At 47.3% G+C, this 27032-nt stretch overlaps 1 protein-coding gene across 2 annotated transcripts in view; it reads left to right on the top strand.

Moving 5' to 3' along the window:
* LOC146798087 (cytochrome P450 2G1-like) overlaps positions 1-27032 on the top strand; it is a 299091-nt gene that overhangs the window by 247432 nt on the left and 24627 nt on the right. Inside the window, exon 8 of one of the 2 annotated variants that reach the window (XM_085625306.1) lies at positions 17732-18062. The exons of the other annotated variant lie outside the window; for it this stretch is intronic. Within the exon in view, the coding sequence (XP_085481432.1) occupies positions 17732-18061 (330 nt within the window). The 3' untranslated portion in view covers position 18062. Of the gene's footprint in view, positions 1-17731; positions 18063-27032 lie in introns of those variants that run through there. 2 annotated transcript variants of the gene reach the window in all.

The following is a 27032-nucleotide window of genomic DNA, read 5'->3' as shown; positions in this document are numbered from 1 at the left end:
ATCATTACCATTAGCATTGTTACAATACCATAGAAAATGAAAGGAGCGATCATATTAATAATGACAGTGGAAAATAACCACCCTCCTTTCTCTAGCAACTAATAAAATATTATTAGACTATTAGAAGGTCTCATAGGCTTGCATAGGGGACCCCATACCGTATAGATCAGCTTAGGTGTATCACATCACAGGATCAGCTCAGTGTTCTCTGCTTCAGCTCTTCTATCGAATGCCCTAACAAAACGCTGCACTGTAATATTAAAGCCTACGACTTTCTGGTATTTGCAGCTGCGTGCATGTTATGACTAAACAGTGGTACGATCACCCTGAACACAATCAGCCGGCACCGTCTAGTGTCCTAGAACAGTTCTTTACTCGATGCACAGACCAAGGGCACTAGCAACTGTTAAGGATGTATAAATAACATTCACTTGAGACAAGAGCGAGTCTGCATTTCTCAACTGAATAACATGTAACAACAGTGTTGGGTGCAAAGGCAGCAAAAGCAGCAAGATGGCTGTCTAACAACTAACGTGATTGAGCTAACTTAGCACTGTAAATAGGGAGTGGCCTAAAACCACGTGACAGGCCCAAGGGCCTCAATCACCGTAAACAGGGAACTGTCATAAAAGAAAGATATTCCCTTGAAAGTTTGTTCCAGATCACCGAGAAAGCGGTGAATAAATGGCTGGTTAACGATCAGCCCCTCACCCCGACCGAAAATGAATTAGCACGATCAGCTACCCTGTGGATATCCCAATATGATACATACAATAATGATATCGTAGCCCAAACGTTCCTGAGCCTCCCACCAAACGAACAGCGCATAGCTGGTGTTTACATGGTCCAAAATTTGATCACGTTATATGAGAGTCAATATTCTGGTCCTGGTCTGTTGTATAAATTGCTGGACGACATAATACTAGACAGGTGGATGAACATGGGTACTGAACTGATTAATGTCATTCTGGATCAGCGACACAAGTATATAGTATACGTGACTAGATCCCTGCTTCCCGCTCCACCTCAGGTGAAGTAACAGTCGTACGACAAGCTGAACCCCTGTAATGCTTGATTTTTCTTGCCTTCTTGTGTTATAGAGCGATCAATATGACTTCAGTCTCTTTCCATCCAAGTCTAAGGACTAGAGTAGTGAATAGGGCCTATCTATTAGACACGTTGACACAATCCTGTGCTCCTACCCATAGATCAGGGCCTACATACATAGCCTAGGGGATAGATTCGTTAGCATTAGGGGTAATCTGTTCTGTAGTGAGGGTATTTAATGGAGCTGTGCTGCATTCAGGCCTGGTAGGCCTTAAACGGGAGAGACTCCATCTTTCCTCCTGCTCTGGCAGCTTGGGAAGTTTCCAGGTCACAGGCAGTGTTTTAGTTAGGAGGTGTTATTCGCTTGGAAAGAACCGGTTCAGGCCGGCCCTTATCGAAGGATTGTATTCTCCTTCATGCCGAAGACACTACATCAGGCCGGCCGGCTGGGAACGTGTCCTTGGCACGGGGAGGTACAGGAATTTGGTGGGCGGCAGGTTTCGAGCTGGAAATTTCCATGAGAGAATGCACATCTATATTAGTGAAAGTCTGAGGCAGACACGGGCACTTGCTTCTAGACCATAGGCGGCATCTGGCCGTTAGCAGAAAGAGCTACTACTTATTCCAGGGAAGACAGATGACGAACTTGAATCTAAAGAGGAGAGAGTAGCCGATGAGGAAGAGGTTCCAGTGACTCGGAGAGGGAGAAGGGAGTAGATCCGCGACTGCGGAGGTGTGACTTCCAGGCGAAGCCGAGGCACAGAGGGAGAAGGGAACCTAGATGACCATTAAGCACAGGCTACATACAATCCAGGTGAAGTCGACCCCTTTGTCCTTTGAAGTGTATAACTTAACCTTTCACTTTCCTTGCAGGTTATATATATATAATGTATTCTGCGAATGTGCATGTGGCATTTAAATAAAGTATTTAGCTTGTCGTGAGTTAGCATGTGTTGTGTATTTTTGTATAGGAGGATAGCCTATTCTTTTAGTCAGAGTTAACTCGACCTGAACAGAGGTTAATCCTGGTCAGGTAAGTGGTAACTGGATGAGGGGGAAAACGAGCCCCTCGAACTAGAGAACAGGTTGTGCTCAACCAATAGTCTTTGTGTGATCTGATCTATGGTAATCCCGATTCCCTTGTCATGTACTACGGTAACAATAGGATGAGCTTGTGCTAAGGCTGCCGTCTAGGTAGGAGATTCTGGGTCTGACTGAGGCCGCGAGACTATGTGTGTTGCTGCCGGCTGGGTAGGAGATTCTGGGTCTGACTGAGGCCGCGAGACTGTGTGTGTATTGCTGCCGTCTAGGTAGGAGATTCTGGGTCTGACTGAGGCCGCGAGACTGTGTGTGTATTGCTGCCGTCTAGGTAGGAGATTCTGGGTCTGACTGAGGCCGCGAGACTGTGTGTGTTGCTGCCGTCTAGGTAGGAGATTCTGGGTCTGACTGAGGCCGCGAGACTGTGTGTGTATTGCTGCCGTCTAGGTAGGAGATTCTGGGTCTGACTGAGGCCGCGAGACTGTGTGTGTATTGCTGCCGTCTAGGTAGGAGATTCTGGGTCTGACTGAGGCCGCGAGACTGTGTGTGTTGCTGCCGTCTAGGTAGGAGATTCTGGGTCTGACTGAGGCCGCGAGACTGTGTGTGTTGCTGCCGTCTAGGTAGGAGATTCTGGGTCTGACTGAGGCCGCGAGACTGTGGGTGTATTGCTGCCATCTAGGTAGGAGATTCTGGGTCTGACTGAGGCCGCGAGACTGTGTGTGTATTGCTGCCGGCTGGGTAGGAGATTCTGGGCCTGCTGAAGGCCGCGAGACTGTGGTTGCTGAGATCGCTAGACGGTGAGGTCTTGATATATATATATATAATAGGAATTCCCTGTCCTTAGGTGGTACATATATATGTGGTTATTTAGGTGTAAAAAGGCCCTAGGGAGGGGGTAACGTTCTGTTTTGGGTCAGGAGGGCTCTGTAGAGCGGGTTCCACCCGATCTGAAAACCCAAGCAGAACATTTGGCGTCACGAACTGTTTACGAAACCTGTGTGCGTTGTCTTTGTCTTGTGTTTGCTTTCAGCGTGTGCGTGGTTTTCTTTTTTATATATTTGCGTGTATAGTTTTTTTTTTTCTTCTCTTTCTTTTTTCTCTTTCTCTTTCTCCTTTTTCTCTGCGTTTATTTTTCTTTCTTTTTCGCGATGTTTTCTAAGAAATCTAAATCTACTCTTAAATTGTCCGTTGATATTCCCGGATGGGATTCAACGCCTTATGGAGCCCTAGCCCGTGAGTGGGCTGACTCTACTGGTCTGAGTGAAAATTGGAACTCTTCTTTGGAGTCGGCGGAACCGGCTGACGTGATTACTTGTTTGCAGACGGCACCTGTATTGAAGGGTGAGGAGGTTCCCGCTTTGGGGCGCAGAGGTTGGGTTATTCTGTCTGCGTATCGGATTCTGCATGAGAGATTGTTGAAATTGCAGATCTCTCTTAAGGATGTGGAGGCACACTTTGTTGAGATTCAGAATTCTAATACTTTATTGCGGTGTCAAAATAAGTTGCTTTCTGACAAACTTGACACTTACCAAACGGTTGCTGAAAGGGCGGCTGTGCGGATTGCTCGTTATAAGTACAAAAACAGGCGTGGTCGAGTTTCGACGCGTAAGGTGCGTCTGGTCGTGGCGAAAGCTGGACTAGATTGGAACCCTGATGAATGGGATGGTAATATCTGGGACTCGACTACGTCTTGTTCCTCGGGTGAGGAGTCTGTCAAGCACGAGTCTTCTCGTTCCCGTCATGAATGTAAGTCTGCTTCTCGCACCTCTGATGGTGCACCCCGTGATTACGCTCGCTCTTCGGGCGGCATCGATGCTTCTTACACTGATTGTCCCTCTACTAGTACTGCTCGAGCTCCTTGTGATGCTCGTCCCGTGGTCTCTGCGCATCCGGTTTTTCGTCGGAAGTTGCAGCAGTCTCCCAATGCTCCGCAGGGTATTTCTTTAGACTGTTTAGAAGATTTTACCCAACAAGAAATTAGTGATATTTTGCTGCGCTTTCGGCAGCGGGCTGGTGAGGCTTTGCTCACATGGATGGTGCGCCTTTATGAACTAGGCGCTGCTGGTATTATGTTGGATACTGGTGATTGTTTGAAATTTTGTTCTTTGAGTTTGGATTCTACTGTGCAAGATCATTTTCGTAACTATAATGGTGGTGGTCAAATTTCTTTGCTCCAATTGGCGACTGAGGGTTGTAATTTGAAGTATCCTACTGAATCTGACTGGCCTGTCAATGACAAGCCATGGTATACCTTGCGTGATGCTGCGCAACGTCTTAAGGAAGAAGTGATGAAAACGGCTATTTTTCTGGGCACTGCTGACAGGTTGCTTGATGGGATGTTGACTTCTTCTGTGCGAAATCGTATCATTCGCTCTTCTCCTGTTGCCTACAAGCAGGTCATGATGACTTTGTTGATTAACCAGACTGATAATGTACTGTCTACAGTGTTGGAATCGGTACGCCAACTCGGTGAGTTGGGTGAGTGGTTTAAACCTGAACGTCAGTCCCTGCCTGACACTCGTACTCCTGGTGAATATAAATTTACTAGACGAGATATCTTTACTGGTCTTTTGGCTGATGGTGTGCGTCGGAAGGACATTGATGGTGAGACTACTGCTCGTTTGTGGGAGATGTTTCGCAAACGGGGCTTGGATCGGAAGGAGGGTGCCCGGCGTGTTCGAACGACTGCGTGTGATCGTGGTTGTTCTGATGGTAGCAGTGATGATGATCGCCGTGGGCGCTCTGATCGTCGTGATGATCGGCGTCCTGCGCGTGATCTGTCTCCCCGTCGAGAACGGGACAGGGAGAGAGAGGGGGAAAAGGAAAGGGGGAGAAATGATCATGCTTACAGCAGACGTAGAGATGATAGGGATCAATCCCCTGAGTTGAGAAGGAGAGAGGATCGACACAGTTTGGCCGATCGAAACCCGCAGTACAATGCAGAGGACAGGAATCCATTTCGTAATAGAGATGGATATGAACAGGAGGTATCGATACCTAAGAAACGTGAGAGCCTTTATCCTGATTTGTCCTGGTACACAGAATGCAGTAAGAATGACTAGGAAATAGGTCAAGCTCCGGTACACAGATGGGCTCACAGAGATAATAGACCCTATGTAGATATTGATATTTATTGGAGACATCGTAATATCCAAAGGGCCCGAGCATTAGTTGATACAGGAGCGGAGGCCACTCTTATTCATGGAAAATCAAAGAAATTTACAGGGCAGCCTTTTACTATTACCGGATTAGGAGGAAAAGAAACCCCTGCAGTTCAAACTTTGCTTGAAATGAGAATAGGTAGAATCCCTAGAAAGGAATATTCTGTATTAGTGGTGCCACTTTTAGAATTCATAATTGGAATTGATATTTTGAATGGAATGACGTTGCATCTTGATGATGGGTGTTACCAATTTGGAACGACGCATTATATCTCGTCCAGACCTATACGGGTTGGTCGTTTAAGGATGCCCCCTATACAAGTTCCCCAGGCGACCAAAGTGGTTTGTCAGAAGCAGTATCGCATTCCGGGTGGTCATGAAGAGATTAGTACCACCATTCAGGAGTTGGTTGATGCAGGCGTTATAACTCCAGTTACTTCTGCTTGGAATAATCCTGTTTGGCCGGTGCGTAAGAGTGATAATTCTTGGCGCATGACTGTTGATTATCGAGAATTGAACAAACACACACCCTCTTTGACTGTTGCAGTACCGGATGTCATTACTTTAATTGAAAGAATCCGAAAACATCCGGGTACATGGTATGCGTCCATTGATATTGCTAATGCCTTCTTTTCTATTCCAATTGCCCCTGAGTGTCAGGAACAGTTCCGTTTTACGTGGAACGGGCGCCAGATGACGTTCAGAAGTCTTCCTCAGGGCTATGTGCATAGTCCTACGATTTGTCACCGGCTGGTGGCAGAACATTTGGCTGAAGTACCAGTTCATCCCAAAATTCAGATATGTCATTATATTGATGATGTTTTGATCCAAGGCGAAACACAAGAGGATGTTCAGACACAATTAGATAGAGTCATTGAGTGTCTGCGTGGGAAAGGTTGGGAGATCAATCCGGATAAATTACAAGGTCCGTCTCAAGCTGTAAAATGTTTAGGTATTAATTGGCACGAGGGACACCGCGAGGTGATCCCTCAAGTTAAACAGAAGATTCTTGATTTTTCGGTTCCGAGGAATAGGAAGGAAGCCCAGAGCTTCATTGGCTTATTTGGTTTTTGGCGCCAGCATATTCCTCATTTGAGTCAAATATTGGCCCCTTTGTACCGAATTACACGTAAAAAGAATGCATTTGAATGGGGTAAGCAACAGCAAGATGCATTTGGTTTGGCGAAAGAGGCAATTCAACATGCTATGGATCTATGGCCTGTACGTGATGGTGATGTGGATTTGAATGTGTCTGTGCAAGGTCCTTATGCAAATTGGAGTCTATGGCAGAAACAAGGCAGGAGTAAGGTACCGTTAGGGTTTTGGACCAAAAAGCTACCTGATGCTGGTGAGCGTTATACACCCTTTGAGAAACAGCTACTTGCTTGTTATTGGGCTTTGGTGGATACCGAGCAATTGACTTTGGGACGTGACATATTTTTGCGTCCTGAAATTCCTATTATGCAGTGGGTTTTGAGTTCACCAAAAAACTCATCGAATTGGGCATGCTCAGGAGGCGAGTGTGATTAAATGGAAATGGTACATACAAGACAGGGCACGTGTGGGTCCGAAAGGAGTTGCGTTTTTACATGAGCAAGTGGCGCAAGCACCATCGGCTGAGACTGAGAGTGAGTGTTCCGTACCTTTAGAACAGGAGTCCCCTCTCAAGTGGGGTAGACCTTTTGATGATTTGTCCGCTGAGGACAGAAACCATGTTTGGTTTACAGATGGGTCGGCGAAGTTTATTGGAACAACACGACAGTGGAAGGCGGTGTCTTATAATCCGATCACACAGAGACTATTGAGCACAACTGGTGAAGGGAAGAGTAGCCAATTTGCCGAGCTTTATGCTGTTTACCAAGTTTTGAAACAAGAGTTACCCGGCACATGCCACATTTTCACCGATTCCTGGTCCACTGCCAATGGACTGGCTGTTTGGTTGCCGACCTGGCATTCCCATAATTGGAGGTTACACTCCAAAGAATTGTGGGGAAAAGAGTTATGGCAAGAGATTTGGGAGATGCTCCCACAGAGTACTGTTACCATCTTCCATGTGGATGCTCACACCCCAATAGACTCCCTTGACAAATTTTTTCATAACATTGCAGATGAAAAATCTAAAATTGCTGAGGCAGTGGTGGACAGACAGGATCCTGACATTGCGGGATTGGCGAAATGGGCACACCAGAAGGCAGGACACTTTGGAGAGAAGGCCACTAGCAGGTGGGCTGCTGATAGAGGAATTTATATTCCTCTGGATCTAATCAAAAATGTTATCTTACATTGTCCCGTCTGTCAACATATCAGACAGCGTAAGGTACCCCAAATTGTTAGAGGCCATTTACATCGCGGGAAACTGCCCGCTCAAATTTGGCAGATTGATTACATCGGGCCCCTTCCCATGAGTAGAAATTGTCAATATGTTTGCACAATTGTCGATACATATAGTGGCTTGCTGGTAGCTCTTCCATGTAAGCAAGCCACCCAATTGAATACCATAAAAACATTAGAATTGATTATGATGTATTATGGTGTGCCATTCCAAATTCAATCTGATAATGCATCCCATTTTCGTGGAAGATTGGTACAGGAATTCTGTGTGGAAAATAACATTGAATGGATATTTCACATACCCTATTACCCGCAGGCCTCAGGCCTGGTGGAGAGATTGAATGGCCTGCTAAAGGATCAGTTGCGAAAGTTAACCGATGACAAGTATAAAAATTGGCGAGACTTTCTACCCCAAGCACTATTGATCCTGAACAATCGTCCTTTTTTAAATGCTGAATCTCCGCTCATGCGTTTGTTTCCCCAAAATGTTGAGACTATGCCTAATGTAATCAATGAAACTGTGATGTACTGGGAAATTACTCCCGGAGCTCTGGCTCCATGCAGAGCGACCCCAGGGTCGGCAGGTTTAGACTTGCATGCTATGGATGACACTGTTCTGGAAAGTAAAAATCGGGTCATCATTGCTACCGGTGTTGGTATTCATATACCACCGGGGAATTTTGGATTGATCGCCCCTAGATCGGGGCTGGCTGTAAAAGGCATCCAGGTGCTTGGAGGAGTTATTGACAGCGACTATCAGGGAGAGATTAAGGTACTTCTGCTAAATAGCAGTGAGATTGACTTGCTGATACATCGTACTGACCGAGTGGCTCAATTACTCATTATGCCTGTTTTCAGTGGTGAAATAATGAAAGGCACTGCCCCAACTTTGCTAACTGTACGTGGCCAGAAAGGCTTTGGCTCTACGGATAACCCTGGGGCCAAGGTTTGGGTGCAATCGCCTAAGAATCCCCCTGAACAAGCAGAGGTTATTGCCACTGGTCAGGATAATACCATTTTGGTTATGAGGCCAGGGAAAGATAGCTGGGAAGCTGTCCCAGCTGATAAATGTTATTTACGAGAATGATTAATGCCTGTATTTGGTTCTTTTTCAGATCATTCTTTGGATTGTTGCTGCAGGATGTGCCGGTCTTGGACCCCCTTCGGACTACTTCGGCGAGAGGGAAGGGATCCCATCAACCCGGGATGAACTGGGAACCCGAATGTTGCGTTCCTTCAATGCGTGGGATTCATCATCGAACTTTTGGACCCTACTGGCCAAGAGAGTAACTGATGCCCCTCACTTCTGTTTGACACCGATGAGATCTGTGCACGATATTCTTGCGACCTGCCTAGTTGCTGTCCCCGCCTCGCTGGAGACTTTAATCAGTATCTTTAACATTTCAAAGGCTCGTCCGAATATTATCTTGGGTGATTTTGCTACCCATGTATATTGTCCTTTGTGTACTGAACTGCCGAATGAGCAACTCCCCATCCAGTCCCAAATAATTACGTACAATATTACACAAGGTGACTTATGCTTCTTTCTTACATGTAATCCTAATGCAATTTCTGAATGCCTACGCCTCAAGTTAAGGGGCGCCACTTCCTTTACACCTCATGAACGAACTCTGTGTTTCCAGAGGACACCGACGACATGTGTCTCAGTCCAGAACAATATGACTTGCAATAGTTTGGTAGTTACTCCCAGTCACTATCGTGCGATGTTGCTACCTGCCGGATGGCTTTTCTCATGTGGTAATACTTCCTGGCCATATGTCCCTGCAAACATTTCCGGAGGCCCGTGTGCCATCACTAGACTGAGTCTACTTATGTTTGCTTCACATCCAAATGCCAACTCTCGTGTGCTTCGAGATACAGTGATATTACAGGAGGATTGTGACTCATCTTTGCATTTATATTCCAAGTCTGAATATCTTAGCCTAGCTGTTTCAATTATTGGTGTTCCTGCTTTGGCGGTTTACAATGCCAAATCCATTGGGAAAATGGCTTGCTGGATGGTTAAATCTATTAATCATACTTCTACAGTCTTGTCTGACTTGCTATTAGACGCCCAGGGTGAACGTAGGGCCATTTTGCAAAATAGAGCAGCCATTGATTATCTTTTGCTTAAACATGGACATGGTTGTTCAGATTTCGAAGGTCTCTGCTGTTTTAACTTATCTGATCATACACAATCCATTCGTGCACACATAGATAAATTGCATGACTTAACCGATGAAGTTAGAAAACACATTGATCAGGGCTGGTTTGACTGGCTCTTTAATTGGTTACCGGACATGCATATGCTACGCTACATATTAGGTGGCATTTTGATTGCTATTGCTGTTTTGATTTCTATCTGTTGTTTTATTCAATGTATCCCTTCACTGCTTCAATTCTGCACATCTGGTACTAGACATAGATCGGTTAGTTTTGTTTCATATTATTCTTCCACCGATGTGAGTTCCGTTTAAATGTATGTATAATAGACTGAAGTCAAGGGTGAAATGTAATGCTTGATTTTTCTGGCCTTCTTGTGTTATAGAGCGATCAATATGACTTCAGTCTCTTTCCATCCAAGTCTAAGGACTAGAGTAGTGAATAGGGCCTATCTATTAGACACGTTGACACAATCCTGTGCTCCTACCCATAGATCAGGGCCTACATACATAGCCTAGGGGATAGATTCGTTAGCATTAGGGGTAATCTGTTCTGTAGTGAGGGTATTTAATGGAGCTGTGCTGCATTCAGGCCTGGTAGGCCTTAAACGGGAGAGACTCCATCTTTCCTCCTGCTCTGGCAGCTTGGGAAGTTTCCAGGTCACAGGCAGTGTTTTAGTTAGGAGGTGTTATTCGCTTGGAAAGAACCGGTTCAGGCCGGCCCTTATCGAAGGATTGTATTCTCCTCCATGCCGAAGACACTACATCAGGCCGGCCGGCTGGGAACGTGTCCTTGGCACGGGGAGGTACAGGAATTTGGTGGGCGGCAGGTTTCGAGCTGGAAATTTCCATGAGAGAATGCACATCTATATTAGTGAAAGTCTGAGGCAGACACGGGCACTTGCTTCTAGACCATAGGCGGCATCTGGCCGTTAGCAGAAAGAGCTACTACTTATTCCAGGGAAGACAGATGACGAACTTGAATCTAAAGAGGAGAGAGTAGCCGATGAGGAAGAGGTTCCAGTGACTCGGAGAGGGAGAAGGGAGTAGATCCGCGACTGCGGAGGTGTGACTTCCAGGCGAAGCCGAGGCACAGAGGGAGAAGGGAACCTAGATGACCATTGAGCACAGGCTACATACAATCCAGGTGAAGTCGACCCCTTTGTCCTTTGAAGTGTATAACTTAACCTTTCACTTTCCTTGCAGGTTATATATATATAATGTATTCTGCGAATGTGCATGTGGCATTTAAATAAAGTATTTAGCTTGTCGTGAGTTAGCATGTGTTGTGTATTTTTGTATAGGAGGATAGCCTATTCTTTTAGTCAGAGTTAACTCGACCTGAACAGAGGTTAATCCTGGTCATGTAAGTGGTAACTGGATGAGGGGGAAAACGAGCCCCTCGAACTAGAGAACAGGTTGTGCTCAACCAATAGTCTTTGTGTGATCTGATCTATGGTAATCCCGATTCCCTTGTCATGTACTACGGTAACAATAGGATGAGCTCGTGCTAAGGCTGCCGTCTAGGTAGGAGATTCTGGGTCTGACTGAGGCCGCGAGACTATGTGTGTTGCTGCCGGCTGGGTAGGAGATTCTGGGTCTGACTGAGGCCGCGAGACTGTGTGTGTATTGCTGCCGTCTAGGTAGGAGATTCTGGGTCTGACTGAGGCCGCGAGACTGTGTGTGTATTGCTGCCGTCTAGGTAGGAGATTCTGGGTCTGACTGAGGCCGCGAGACTGTGTGTGTTGCTGCCGTCTAGGTAGGAGATTCTGGGTCTGACTGAGGCCGCGAGACTGTGTGTGTATTGCTGCCGTCTAGGTAGGAGATTCTGGGTCCGACTGAGGCCGCGAGACTGTGTGTGTATTGCTGCCGTCTAGGTAGGAGATTCTGGGTCTGACTGAGGCAGCGAGACTGTGTGTGTTGCTGCCGTCTAGGTAGGAGATTCTGGGTCTGACTGAGGCCGCGAGACTGTGTGTGTTGCTGCCGTCTAGGTAGGAGATTCTGGGTCTGACTGAGGCCGCGAGACTGTGTGTGTATTGCTGCCGTCTAGGTAGGAGATTCTGGGTCTGACTGAGGCCGCGAGACTGTGTGTGTATTGCTGCCGGCTGGGTAGGAGATTCTGGGCCTGCTGAAGGCCGCGAGACTGTGGTTGCTGAGATCGCTAGACGGTGAGGTCTTGATATATATATATATAATAGGAATTCCCTGTCCTTAGGTGGTACATATATATGTGGTTATTTAGGTGTAAAAAGGCCCTAGGGAGGGGGTAACGTTCTGTTTTGGGTCAGGAGGGCTCTGTAGAGCGGGTTCCACCCGATCTGAAAACCCAAGCAGAACAACCCCCTACGAGAGGTTCATCCTGTAAAGGATGCAAACAATGAACTGCAACGGGTGTATGTCTACACCCCCTTGTCAAAATTAGAGATACTGGAAATGAAGAAAATGTTACCATCCCATGATAAAGACCCGGGGGGTTTTCACCGAGAATTAAAGGACATTCTTCGCTTAGGAGAATATACATATGCTGACATTCTAAAGTTATTAAAAGTACTATTGCCCGCTGGTATTTACGAGAAATTGAAAGGACAGGACTGGGAGGTAGGAGACAAAAGACTCAGTTGGGATATACTGGAAAGAGAGGAGGCAGGAAGGGGCCCGGGGGTTGGTCTGGGTGCTCGAGCTAAAGACCTACCTGAACTCCTTGTACAAGTTTTGCCCAGATTACTAATCACCAAGAAGGAAGACTGGGATGCTATTTCGGCCTGTAAACAGAAACCAGACGAAGACACTAGCGATTTTTACTCTAGGTTCGAGAAATGTTTCACTATCAATAGTGGTCTTAAGCCCGGTAGTGACTCATATCCCCATCTGTTCGTGAGCAAACTAGTAGAAAATTCCCTACCAGAAGTGAAGTATAGGGTACTAAAGGTTGAGAGTACTTGGCAAGCAAACAGCCCTTCACAAATGTTACAGATGTTACAATACCACCAGAACAGAATTAGAGAGGAACACGAACAGGATAAGAGACGCATGAGAGACACAAAGATGAAGATGCTGGTGGCCCAATCAACACCGGCAAACACAAACACGAACAAGAATAGCACAAAACAAAATGCTGGGACCTGTAATTATTGCAAGAAGCCAGGTCACTTCGTAAATGAATGTGCGGTCCTGAAACACAATATAGCGATAGGTAAAACTAAGCCACGATCTTATCCTCCCAAAGAAAATAACACACATCAAACATCAGACACCTTTCCACCACCGCCGCCGCCTGTCCATGCACCTGCACCTGCCCACGCCACAGCACAAATGTATGAGCACGCTCAGACTAACTATCCAGAATACCAAGCATATTCGTGAAAAAGCCCAGAGAGGGAATTCGACTTGCCCCTTATTCCAGTTCCTGTGGACCAAGCGGGTCCCTATGTGCATGCACGTTTACTAGGACAGAATAAAAAGTTTTTGATTGACACCGGGGCAAGTAGAACTACCATCAGTCATTCTGAGGTTCCAGGGGCACCCCTCTCGGGCTCAAAGAGTATATCCCTGGGCTTTTCAGGAAGGCCTATTATCAATGAGGTTTCAGAACCAGTCTCTTTAGGAGTCGGTCCACTAATACATACAACAGACTTACTGCTTACTAAATCATGTCCAGAAAACTTACTTGGCATAAAAACATTAAAGGAACTGGGAGCAGTTATCTGTTGCTCGCCAGAAGAAGTGCGACTTTACGTATTTACGTGATTTCAAGGGACATTTTGTTATGAAAGACGTTGACATCACTCGAATTGCCACACGAAGTCAAGCTGCACCCCCGATCTGCTCCGGATTCATTCCGCACTCCCAGAGTACCTCTGACGGGACCTGGCTAAGCCCCGAAGATCCTTTCACCGCCCGGCGACGTTCTACCTCAGACGCGCCCCGCGTCTCTAGACTAATTTGACGAACATCACCAGCACACAACGCTCTCCTTCAGACGCGGACCCTCCTTCGTGACTGTCCGACGAACCCTCAGCACCGTTTGTAAATCAAACAACCCGGTCCTGAAGATGATCCTAACCTGAAGGATCGAAACGCCGTCGACCGTTCAGCGCCATTAATCGCGCAACATTTCTCTTATGGTCTTCTCGTTTCAAAACGATTGTCTTGAACTACCATAAATAATCAATTTATTTCCTCGACCACAGTATATTTTATATGAAATTGTTCTCACTGTACATTATTTGTCACTTCTCTTGCGCCGCCGTCGCTGTTTTTCACAATTGTCACTTGTGTCGCCACTTTCACTTTCACATCCGGCACCAAGTACAATTTGGGTTGTTACTATTTATTATTTTCTCAAAAATGTATTTCTACAGTGCTGATACAACTGTAAAAATTACTTTCTCGTGTTCCCACGAATGACGCTCAAATGATGTTTTGATTTAAATACATTCTTTAAATATTCTTCAAAGAGTCTTCCTTTTTTCCCCTCGGTCTAATGTCTTGGACATACAATTTTAATTGTCTAGCGTAATAATACCTGTTGAGAATTGTTGCTCTTTCTTACATACCTACCCACCTCTCAACGTGGTATATGGGTTATACTCCTGTTGTTATATACCTGCCCACGCCACAGCACAAATGTATGAGCACGCTCAGACTAACTATCCAGAATACCAAGCATATTCGTGAAAAAGCCCAGAGAGGGAATTCGACTTGCCCCTTATTCCAGTTCCTGTGGACCAAGCGGGTCCCTATGTGCATGCACGTTTACTAGGACAGAATAAAAAGTTTTTGATTGACACCGGGGCAAGTAGAACTACCATCAGTCATTCTGAGGTTCCAGGGGCACCCCTCTCGGGCTCAAAGAGTATATCCCTGGGCTTTTCGGGAAGGCCTATTATCAATGAGGTTTCAGAACCAGTCTCTTTAGGAGTCGGTCCACTAATACATACAACAGACTTACTGCTTACTAAATCATGTCCAGAAAACTTACTTGGCATAAAAACATTAAAGGAACTGGGAGCAGTTATCTGTTGCTCGCCAGAAGAAGTGCGACTTTACGTATTTACGTGATTTCAAGGGACATTTTGTTATGAAAGACGTTGACATCAGGCTTCAAAATGTACCGCAGCACCTATGGGCACAAGGCCCGACTGACGTAGGTTTCATGAACATTACACCATACCAGGTCACCCTCAAGGAAGGAGTGGTGCTGCCGCGGATTCGACAATATAAAATTCCACCTGAAGCTGAAGTAGGGTTGCTGAAAATTATCGATGAACTCATTGCACAAGGGGTGGTGATAGAGACAGAGTCAAACATATGCAATTCACCTGTTCTTCCTATTCTTAAGAGAACTGATCCCAATGCATCACCTGTCTATAGATTAGTTGTGGACCTGCGAGAATTAAACAAATGTGTGGTGCCACAGTACCCTGTGGTCCCGGACATTTCTTCATTATTGACTGCCATTGATGCGAAGGCTACGTTCTTTACAGTTATTGATCTAAAGAACGCCTTTTTCAGTATCCCAATACATCCGGACAGCCAATATCTTTTCGGTTTCAGTTTAAAAGGCCGCAGCTTCAGATTCACAAGAGCACCACAGGGCTTCACGGAAAGCCCTAGCATCTACAGTCAGGCGCTCAAAAGACAACTAGACAGTATTCATATGCCTACCACTACAGCACTGATACAGTATGTGGATGACATTCTCATTACCGCACGATCGGAAACTGACTGTGAAAGTGCATCACTTACTGTTTTACATTTCCTGGCTGACAAGGGGCACAAAGTGTCCCCTTCGAAGTTACAATTCTGTGAACAGCAAGTGGCGTACCTTGGGCACTTGCTATCCAAGGAGGGTAGGCGACTAACACCAGAACGTATTCAATTGATTTCTGGTCTTTCACAGCCCAAGACACAAAAGGAAGTACGTGCATTCATTGGCCTCACTTCATATTGCAGGCAGTGGATTCCCCAGTATGCTCACATAGCCAAGCCCCTAATACAATTGACGACACAGGAGGTAGCTTCTACTAAAGTCCTCCCTTGGACACAAGAACACACTGTGGCATTTGAAGAATTAAAAAGAGCTTTATGTCAAGCACCAGTTTTAGCAATCCCTGATTACAACAAATCTTTTATGCTTTTTGTGACAGAGCGGGATGGAACAGCACTATCTGTCCTCACACAAGATCATGCAGGAAAACACAAGCCCTGCGCTTATTTTTCTAGTACATTGGACCCAGTAGCACAGGCTTTGCCTGCGTGCCTAAAATCTGTTGCAGCAACAGCCCTAGCCATAAGACAAAGTGACTCGATAGTGCTGGGCCACCCCCTGACAGTACAAGTACCACACGCAGTAGAGGTTCTCTTGAACCGAACACAAACACAACACCTGACTGTAGCGAGACTGACAGGTTATGAGCTGACGCTATTTCAACCATACATAGAGATCAGACGATGCAACATATTGAATCCTGCTACTCTTTTGCCCTCCAGTACAGAAAACGTTTCCCCACATGACTGTGTTGAAGTAATACATACCGTGACGAAACCAAGACAAGACTTGACAGATGTTGCACTCCCAGACCCTGACCTAACACTCTATGTTGACGGCTCATGCATGAGGACAGGGGCGGGAGAATTAGTGGCAGCATCTGCAGTGACCACTGCTACTGAAATCATAGAGACTAAAAGAATAGACATACTGTCAGCAAAGCAGCAGAGCTCATCGCTCTGACTCAAGCGTGCATAAGAGCTAAGCACCTGAGAGTAAATATTTACACTGATTCACAATACGCATATGGGGTAGTTCATGACTTCGGCGTCCTATGGAGGGAAAGAGGGTTCTTGACTTCTCACGGGGCCAAGATACAGCATGGCCCCCTTATTCATGCCCTTCTGGAAGCGATACATTTACCAACAGCCATAGCTATCCTGAAATGCAAAGCACATACTAAAGCCACAGATACCATTTCTCAAGGCAATGATCTGGCAGACCGAACTGCTAAACAGACAGCTCAGACCCCACTAGACATGACGAAATCACAGGTACCATTAAGGTCCAAAGCCATGACAGTTAGGGATCCTTCCAAGGATGTACAAGACATACAGACACATGCTACTCTAGACGAATTAAAGAAATGGTCGGAACAAGGAGGGGTACTGACTGATCAGGGTAGGATGACTAAGGGCAAAGAAACATGGTTTCTTCCTGATTCAATGGTACAAGTGATCATAAATACCGCGCATAGTCCTGCACACTTAGGAGAGAGAGCAATGCTAGACAGCTTACAGAATATATGGTTCAACAAGCACCTGCGTGCAGCAGCGAAACAAAAATTCAGAACATGTATGATCTGTTGCCAATTCAATCCAGGTAAAGGCATTCCGATGGAACAAGGTGGTTTCCATCCACCTGACCATCCTTTCGAAGTCCTTCAAATGGATTATATCCAAATGGACAGATGTAGAGGTTACAAATATGTCCTAGTAGTAGTATGTTCCCTATCAAGATGGACAGAGGCCTATCCAGTCCCTGATTATACTGCTGTGACTACCGCCAGACAACTGGTGCGAGAATTTTTCCCACGTTATGGATTACCGCGTGTCGTATATTCCGACAACGGTCAGCCTTTCTCTTCTGAACTCATGAAACAAGTGTCCCTTCTGTTAGGGTATACCTGGAAGTTCCATTGTGTACGACATCCTGAGGCAGCAGGCTTTGTAGAAAGACATAATCAGACCTTAAAATTAAAACTAGCAAAGATTTGCGCAGACAAAGGTGTGGATTGGATGGTAGCCCTGCCGGTTGCCCTCTTTTACATGCGAATGGTAGCCCATTCTAGAACAGGCTTATCTCCCTATGAAGTGGTCTTTGGTAGACCACCGAATATGTGGGGCACTCCAATGCCTAAAAAGATCACTGATGTTGATAGTAACATGCTGACAGATTACCTGGCTTCCTTGATGTGTGCACTACTCTCTTGTCGTTCGCAGGTTGCTGCCGCCTTCCCTGACAACACCCAGGTCAAGGAACATTCCCTCGGTCCTGGGGACTTTGTTCTCATAAGGAACTTTGACAGAACGAGCCCTCTTGAGCCAAGGTGGAAGACGCCTAAACTAATATTTTTGACTACGAGGACCGCTGTTAAAGTCGAAGGACGAAAAGGATGGGTCCATCTACATCATTGCAAACGCTACTTTGGGAATAACGATTCGTTTAAAAAAGACATAAAGACTTCAGACTTTGAGCCCCCTTTATTAGAGGAGACTCCCCAGCAGACTTACAAAACCAAACTTAGATCTAACAAGTCAGAACCCGTTTGATCAATTAAGTCCACTAGGTGGTGAAGCGGTTGAACATGTATTCTGGCTCGCATAAGATCTTGGATACCGGAGATGAGAAAAAGAGCAAGATGAAAACCAAATACTGTAAAATATCACGTGGTAGATGTATAGTGACTCTGATATTTTTATTTCTTCTGTGCATCACAATGATATGTATCAGCTTAATACTACATGCTATTTTTCCTCCTATTGCCTCACTCTTACACTCTACCAATGATACCATAAAGCACACATTCAGTGATCTGCCATCCCATGAGCTATCGTATCGACTTGCCTTACGCAACAATACTTTTATCCAGATGCTGCACCATTCACATCAGACTAGCAATGCTACAGACTGCTGGGTCTGTGGCCGACTTCCCCCGTATCAGAAGGTGAAGGGAGTGTTGCCTCTTTTCCCTTTTCCATTCTCCCATAATGGTTCTTGCGGAGCATGGTTTGCCTTAATGACATCCATCAACGGTGATGCCAAAGAATGTCAAGATAAGGAATGTAGGGGCGACTGGGTATGGGGTAACTTGAACAAAGTCATGAATAAAGCATGTTTCCCAGATGAAGAAGGTCTTCCCCAAAGGAAAGGTACCGATCTAGAAAATGAAGAGTACCTGCAAGGAAATGCGACCCTTGACTTTATAGTGTTGAATGTCAAGCCCATACACAATTTAGGTCCATCCTCAATCACAGTCCTGCCAGTAAAAGGGAACTTGTGTGTCAGAAAAGAAGGCTCTGTACGGTTGGGGCACAGCGAGTGTAACACTATACTAGTGTTCAAAGACAAAGGAAAGTCTTACTTCAGAGCATCACGACACACCTACTTTATTTGTGGCCAGACAGCCTATGTACAACTGCCCTTAGACTGGGGTGGGACGTGCTATATATCATTTCTCCTACCACCCGTTTTCTTGGCCCCATCGAACTATCATCAAAATCTTCAACTAGCACTTATCAGGCACAGACGAGGGCTCGATGCCTCTGGCATTGACCAGACTGAAACAGCTTGGGAGCAATATACAGATTTCAACAAAGGATTCTTTTTCTTCGTAGGTCCCGTCCAGAATAGTAAACTTATCCGCAGACTAACAAGGATTCTAGAAACAGTTGCTAATGAGACTGCATCAGCCCTGGGGAACTTGACCCAGGAACAGTCTGCTATGAGAATGGTCGTTCTTCAGAATCGTCTTGTTCTTGACGCCATCCTAGCGGATAGGGGCGGGGCCTGTAGGGTCATCGGTTCCAGCTGCTGCGTTTTCATACCTAATAACGCACCGTCTGTATACAAAGCAATAACAAGACTCCACAAGATTGCCCAAAGCATACACCAAGACCCAGGCACGTGGACTTGGTCCAGTTGGCTCTGGGAAATAATATCAGCATGGGGATGGAAAGTGTTGACGGTCTGTGGACTAATACTACTGATGATATTCAGTTGTTGCCTATGTCTGCAGTGTGGCCCATTTGCGGCCTGTGTGCTACTGCATGTGTCCCACATCCCCATTTACAAAGCATTGAAAATGGAAAAATAATGCTGCAAGAACAGATTGACTGTCTAATGAGAATAGATATGACGTAAGGGTCCACTAGGGGACAAGGAGGGAATGAGGAAAATAAAATATCATGAGGCCTATGTGTCCCCGTGTGTTCCCCCACACTCATGTGCACATACATGTCACCTACGTATTTCCCTTCATGGCCTGTCTATCATGATGCTCATGCTATAACGTGGCCTGCCATAATCCAGTCTCCCATGAGAGAAACGACAAATCTGCTCTGAGGCCTACACGTTTTGCATCATGTTTTCCCGCATTTCCATTATTGTGGCCCAGCCAGAGCCGAAAAGAGGCTTCAGGCCTCAGAACGCTCTGAAAGCTGTAGCTGCGTATCCTTGGCCTTGCACACTTGGGCCTCAGCCAAAGGGGCCCTGTCCGAGACAGTATTGAGCACGGTTATCTGCTTACTCCTACCGAAACCACATTCCTGCCTGGAGAAGGAGGGATAAACATGACATCTGCAAAGGAGAAAGCCTAGCCTTTCTGTCTCTTTTTGTGTGATTACAAAGCTCACGTCAGTGAAAAGCCCATAGCCCCCGTGCAAGACTTCAGCAGTAAACGAAGAAATAAATGCCACATTGGCCCTTGGTGATGGGCAACCTATGTCACGAATCAGTCCCTGCTCTAAACTTTAGATATCAGATAATACGAGATGTGCTGGTCACCCTGACACTGAAGGCCTCACTTCTAGACTCCAGACTCCCGGTTGCATAGCAACCCTTCCCCACGTCAGTTACACGTCATGCTCGAGTTGAGCACAAGTAAGGCAAAGTTCCAGTAAAGTTCCAGCTGATCACGCAACCCCCTCTAGGCATCCACCCACCTATGACACTTACCTATTATCATCAAGTGGACGCCCACCTTCACGCCTACTTACACGCCCACATGCTCTTATCTCATTCTCTCTTGCTCCGCCTGAAGCGCTCTTGCTTACGTATATTATTACAAACATATATATACTGTACTCTGTGAATAAAGTTTGAGAATACCTTTTTGAGAACCCTGGTCCTGATCCCTTGTGGTGATGGAACTATTCTCCCTATAACTCGAGTTATTTGAATAAAGCCCTTTTGAACCTGATACCACGGACTCAGCCTTTTGCTTCATGTATAATTGTATTGATATCTAGAAATTCAGAAACTCGTAATAATTTATTTACGACAGGACGCCTGATCTGGAGTTGGCCCTGCAGCGTTCGTCTTTGCTCCCTATGGCCTTGACTACATGGCGCCATCATGCCAGCTACAGCAGGTGAGGTGGAGTGAGGAGGCCCCTTGCAACCTTAGGTGGACCCCCTGAAGCCCCACAACAGCCCCGGTTCGTGGATGAAGGGCTAGAGCTTGGAAGTGGTGACAGGCCTGACAGCCTCTCTCAGTGGCCGGTCAGGGGGGGCATCAGGAGTCACAGAGAATCAGCCACATCGCCCGTGAAGGGGCTCGATGACAACTGTAGGAGCACAGGTCGCCCATATGCAAGCTGCCGGCCATGGCCACCCAGCGAGCCAAAAAGGAACTCCTGAGCAAGGATTCCTACATTAAAGACCTGCTCCATAAACTGAGCGGAAAGAAGACTGGGGGTCTCAGCACTGATGCTCCCGGGCTGCACCCTAGTGATGCCACGATGGACTCAGTCACAGGGAATGCTGCTGAGCCTGTCACAAAGGAATTCATGGAGCAGCTCTTTGGCACACTGCGGGATGACTTCGCTGGGCTGCAACAAGAACTGTCCTCTGACATTAAGCAGCTAAGACTAGATCTCAGCGAGGTGGGAGATACAGTAGACTCTCTAGAGCGCAATGGGGACAGGCGAGAGGAAGAGCTCGCTGAACAAGCCCAGGAACTCAATGACCTCCGGGAGAGGCATGAGGTGCTATATCTTAGGTTGGAAGATTTGGAGAACCGCTCGCGGTGCTCCAACATTCGCATCAAGGGTGTACCATTCCAAGCGGACAGCGGCAAACTAGAAGATTGGGTTCTCTGCCTCTTTAAACACATGGTTCCGGAACTGAGGGACCAGGAGATCACGCTGGATTGCACGCTCTGCGCCAGGCACCCTGACTCGGGTCCCAGCCAGCCACAGGACATCCTGACCTGCCTACACTCTTATAGGCAGAAGGAGGTTATTATGGCCACCACATGTGACCGTCCAACATTGGAATTCGAGGGCCTCCAGGTGGGGGTGTACCAAGACCTCCAGCCCCTCACCCTTCAGAGACGTACGGTGGTGCGGCCAGCCACGACCTTCCTCCACGAACAGGGGATACGCTATTAATGGGGGCATCCGTTTCAACTTTCCTTTGTCTGGAACAAAGAAACCCATGGGGTGCGTAACTTGCAGGAAGCGAAGGCTGTCCTTGGGAATGCCCTGACAGTGGCCAAAGATTCGGACGTGACGGAGGGAGAGCCAGCTTCAGGAATGCTGCGGAAATCGGGCAGGAGACGGGGTCCTAGGAGGGGGGTCCAGACGAAGCCTTCCGAAAAGGAACGTCGAATGGAACGGTAAGCACTACTGCGACAGATATTAGACAGGGAAGGTTCTGCTGCCCCAGCTGGTGATTGACCTTCTCAGTTGCTGTCCTGAGATCAAGTGCTGGTAAGACGTGTCCGAGACCAGCTTCCTGAGATAGCGGTCTGGGAGGGGGGAGCCCCACCCTCTGAGTGGTGATGACCGACCGTCGGACTCATGGACCCCTGCACGTCAGTGCGATTTGTTATCGTTGGAGTCTCCTTGCGATCTCTTTCCCTTTTCTTTTTCTTTTCTTTCTCTCTCTTTCCTCCTTTCTCTCTTTTCTACCCACGAGAGAGCTGCAGTCCTCCTGCAGACTGAGAGAACTGATGTCATCCAGCGGGCAGGTATGGTGAATCTTCGACTTTGGGGGCTGGGTTCGGCAGGTGGAAATGGGGTGAACGGAGCGACATGGGGTGGGAGGGTGAACTTGCTGTGCATCCCAGGGGAATGCTGCATGTATGTTTTATTTGCTCTTCCTACTCTGAGATGAGCTGGCTGCTTGCGTTGATGCCCTGAGCCTGCCTTCCCTAATACATGGTGGGGCCGCCCTCTTAGGCTAGAGACACTATGAAGAGCCATCGGGCCGGGAAGGAAGGCTGGAGTAACGATTCTTTTGGCTAAGCATTTTCAGGAGAAAGTAGTGGGACTTCATGCTGAGGTCGCGGGCCACCTACTGGCCTTGAGGGTGCTACTGGGAGAGAGGATACATACGATAGCTTCAGTCTATAGCCCCAATGAGCACCAAGAGGCGTTCTTACGAGACACTATAAGTTCAATTCTGTAGTCTCCTGATGAGTATCTCGTCATTGGGGTAGATGTTAACCAGGTTCCTTCTGCGGCGCAGGATAGGTCGACGCTACGGGTGGGACACACAGGCTCAATCTCCGACATGATTGACGACGTATTCATCCGGATGGCAGCGCTCTAGGACCCCTCACTGGTCGTCTTGATGTTGCTTCTCTCTGGCAGTGCCACGCGGCAGGGTTTGTGGTCCTTAAACCACAAACTACTCACCTATGACGCTAATATCACTGAGCTACAAGGTACTATCAAAACCTATCTAGAAGTCAATGACGTGGGCTTGGTGGGGGTTGACATGCTTTGGGACACCCTGAAGGCTGTCATACGCGGTTGCTATATCGCCATCAAGGTGGGCCCGAACAAAGATCGCAAGGCCAAGAGGGGGGAATTAGAAGACCAAATCCGGGAGCTGGTGGGGGTCATCGCTGGACGGGGGCAATTCAAACCCGGTGCCTTCTCACACAGGCAAGGAAGCAACTGCGAACCTTAGGCCTCGACCGTGCTGATTACGCCTTGCTCCACACCAAACAACGCTATTATGAAGGAGGGAACAAGGCGGGGAGACTATTGGCACACGCTCTGCGGACCGAGGTGGCGACGCGTCAGGTCGCGTAACTTGCAACCAAACGGGGTGAGATCTTGCGTGTGGACGGAGACATAGCATCCAAGTTTGAGGCCTTCTATAAGGCTCTCTACTCTGCCGATACTCTGGACCCTATTGTGTCCACGGAAGATGCGCAAGAGGCTCTGGTGACCCCGCTTGTGGACTCGGTTGCGGCCAGTTTGGATGTGGACATCAGTCCTGATGAAGTGTGGCGGACTATCCAGGGACTATCGGTGGGCAAGGCTCCAGGAGAAGATGGCTTCCCGGTCGAATTTTATAAAACTTTTGCGTCTGACCTCTCCCCCCTTTTGGCACGGATGTTCATCACCTTTAGTGCCTCTGGGAAACTCACCCCCTCGATGTCCATAGCAGAGGTAGTGGTCATTCCCAAGCCGGGAAAGGACCCCGTGAGTGTGCCTCATACCGCCCCATTTCTCTGCTCAACATGGACCTGAAGATCTTCACCAATTTTTGGTCTCCAGACTCGCACCCCATATGCAATGTCTGGTGGAGCCCGACCAATCGGGTTTTATCCCGGACCGCAACTGTGGGGACTGGACTCGAAGACTCTGCCACTTACTGGACAAGACGCAACAAACCCAGCTTCTGGCAAATACTTCTCTCGGTGGATGCCGAAAAGGCATTTGACCGGATCCACTGGACTTATTTGCAACAGTTACTCTGTCGATTCGGACAGTGTGACAGATTCCGGAAATGGGTAAATTGCGTATACCACAATGTCAGCAAGCCCGCATCCAGGTCAATGGGGTGGTCTCTCGTCCCTTCCAAATCACGGCAGGGGTGCCCCCTTTTTCCCCTCCTTTACGTGTTCTAAATGGAGCCATTCGCCGAAAGGGTCCGCCAACTCCCTACGGTCAATGGGATCCGGATGGGGGACAGGCAACATAAGATTTCTCTATTCGCGGATGACGTGCTCCTTTTCTTAATGCACCCATTGCACTCTCTTCCCCCTCTGCTGGTGGAGGTCAAGGTTTTTAGTGCAGCGTCGGGTTTTAAAGTTAACTCGAAAAAGACTCAGGCTTTAAGCCTCACGCTACCAGCGGCAGATCAACGCCAACTATCCATTCACTTCCCTTTTTCTTGGGCTGCTACCGATATCACATACCTAGGGCTCAGGTTTTTTTTTACCACCGCGAAGACGGCTCAGGTGAACTATACGGAGGCACTGAACAAAGTGCGCCTTGAACTGAGCAGTTGGAAGAAACACACCCTCTCCTGGCTGGGCAAGATTGCGGCCGTCAAAATGATGATTTTGCCCCGTCTGCTTTACATCATGCAGACGCTCCCCTTATGCCCACCACACACGACGTTGACTCAAATGCAGCAACTCATCAACAACTTCATTTGGGGGGAAAATCGTGGATGGCCTGTAATTCCACACATTTGAGGCAAGACGACGGCGGCCTCGATGTCCCGAATCTCAAGCGCTACTACGAAGCGGTGCAATTACGATGGATGATCGAATGCTATCAACTAGAGTCGGAAAAACATTGGTGTTTCATGGACAGGGGGGGTCTCTGGAATCCACATCTGGAAGGTTCCCAGGCTACTCAGATGTCATCGGCCGCTGGGTGCATATCTCTTCCCAGTCCTGCGAGCCACTATACGAGTGTGGGAAAGGGTCCAGGAGAAGTGTCAGCTGTCCTCGGCTGTCTCTCCCTTGACCCCCTTCATTGGAAACCCAGATTTTCCCCTGGCCCTCGTGGGGAACACCTACTTGAAATGGCAAGACGCAAACTGTAAGCGTATAGGCGGCCTCTTTGATGAGAGGGGAATCCTGGATTTTCCCAGGTTAGTGGCTCACTATGGGATCCCCAAGGACGCGTACTGGCAGTACTTGGCGCTGCGCTACTGGGTCACACAGCCCCAAATCCATTTGCATGCAAGTCGGCTCCTTACAGAATTTGAGATTTGGTTCATCACTCGCACTTCCAACGAACGCCTTCTGTCATACATTTATGTCTTTCTCAACAAGGCAGGAACCCAGGCCAAATCCCCGGCGCAATGTAGACGGTAGGTGGAACTGAGTCGGAGTTCTCCCCCAAGGAGTGGTCGGATGTTATTTACAGGGCTCGGGCATCCTCGTGCAGTTCCTCAGGGAAGGAAATGCTTCTGAAAATTGCACACCATTGTTATTACACCCCAGTGATGGTTGCTTAATGGAATGCCCCGCACCAGCGATCTCTGTTGGCGTTGGCATTTCCCCAAGAGACAGACATTTTGGGAGACTGTTCTGCCCATAGTCGATCAGATACATCAGACAGAACTCCCCAGAGTTCCTAGTTATATCCTGCTGGGGCTACCCAATCCTCTTACATACCCTCTCCGGTCCAGTAGGTGCAGGCCAATCACTCTAGCACTAGGGGCAGCTAAGCAGGTTCTCCTGGCAAAGTGGGGCACGACCGCCATCCCATCCAAGTTAGACTGGCTACACAAACTGTGGGAGGTGGTGGGGATGGAACGGATTATGGCGGGGATCAACCACACACTGCCTAAATTCAATAAGACCTGGGGGTCCATGGTGGCTTACTAATCCTCATAGTTCGTAGAGCTTACCTGCCCTCGCTATCTAAGTGTCTTGCGATTCCCCACAACTCCCCTAAAGGACCCACCGCCTCCTCCGAAGGACACTCAGCCCTAGACCCCTATCCAGTCTCACCATATGCTGTGGGTGGATACCTGTCTTTTACTCTTTCAGGTTCTCTCAGTCTTTCCTTTGCCCTCCCTCATCTTCTCTTTGCTTCTCCCCTTTTTTCTTTAATAAAGTTTGCTTTTGAATAAGATGTTCCCCACCGGCCGGTGGCTGTAGGTGGGCGCAATGTTTAAGATTGCAACATACTCAATAAAAACGCTTTAAACCATAAAAATATTTGTGCATGCATTCACAAATTGGAAAGGTCGCCTGGGGACTCCTTCCCATTTGCGAGAGCTTTACCACCCTTCTGAGAAAGGTGGTACACTGTGAGTGTTTTGCGACCACAATTGAGGTCACAAAAAATTCTTACTTAGCTTAAGGAGTCGCTATTAGGGAGGGATGCCCTTGAAACGCCCCTTCCTAATAACGAGTTGCTAATACCATTTTGCGAGTTGCAAATTGATTTGTGACTCGCAAATTAGGATTAGACCATGGGCCGCAGGTTTTTTGCGGGCGCAAACGGGTCTAAAGCCCATTTGCGCCCGCAAAAAACCTTTGTACAGCTGACCCAATGTAAGTTATAAATACAAAGTGGCTACTAGACAAAAGTAAACTAGTATTACAGTTTCATCCATCAAACTATCACGGTCTTCGTAAGCAATTGTCGGACACCTCTTGTCATGAAAATGAGACACTCCGTGAACGCAGTGTCAAAAAGACAGCAATGCCATCCTGAAAAGAACCACAGCTTTTATATACTGTAGTCCATCAGTGAGATAAATCACAACCCAACCAGAAACAAAGGATTCTCATTCACTGTATGTTCACACAACA

The sequence above is a fragment of the Triturus cristatus genome, chromosome 9, assembly GCF_964204655.1.
Source record: "Triturus cristatus chromosome 9, aTriCri1.1, whole genome shotgun sequence".
Lineage (NCBI taxonomy): Eukaryota > Metazoa > Chordata > Amphibia > Caudata > Salamandridae > Triturus > Triturus cristatus.
The sequence above is the reverse complement of the archived record's forward strand: the minus strand, read 5'-3'. Positions and strand labels throughout refer to the sequence as shown.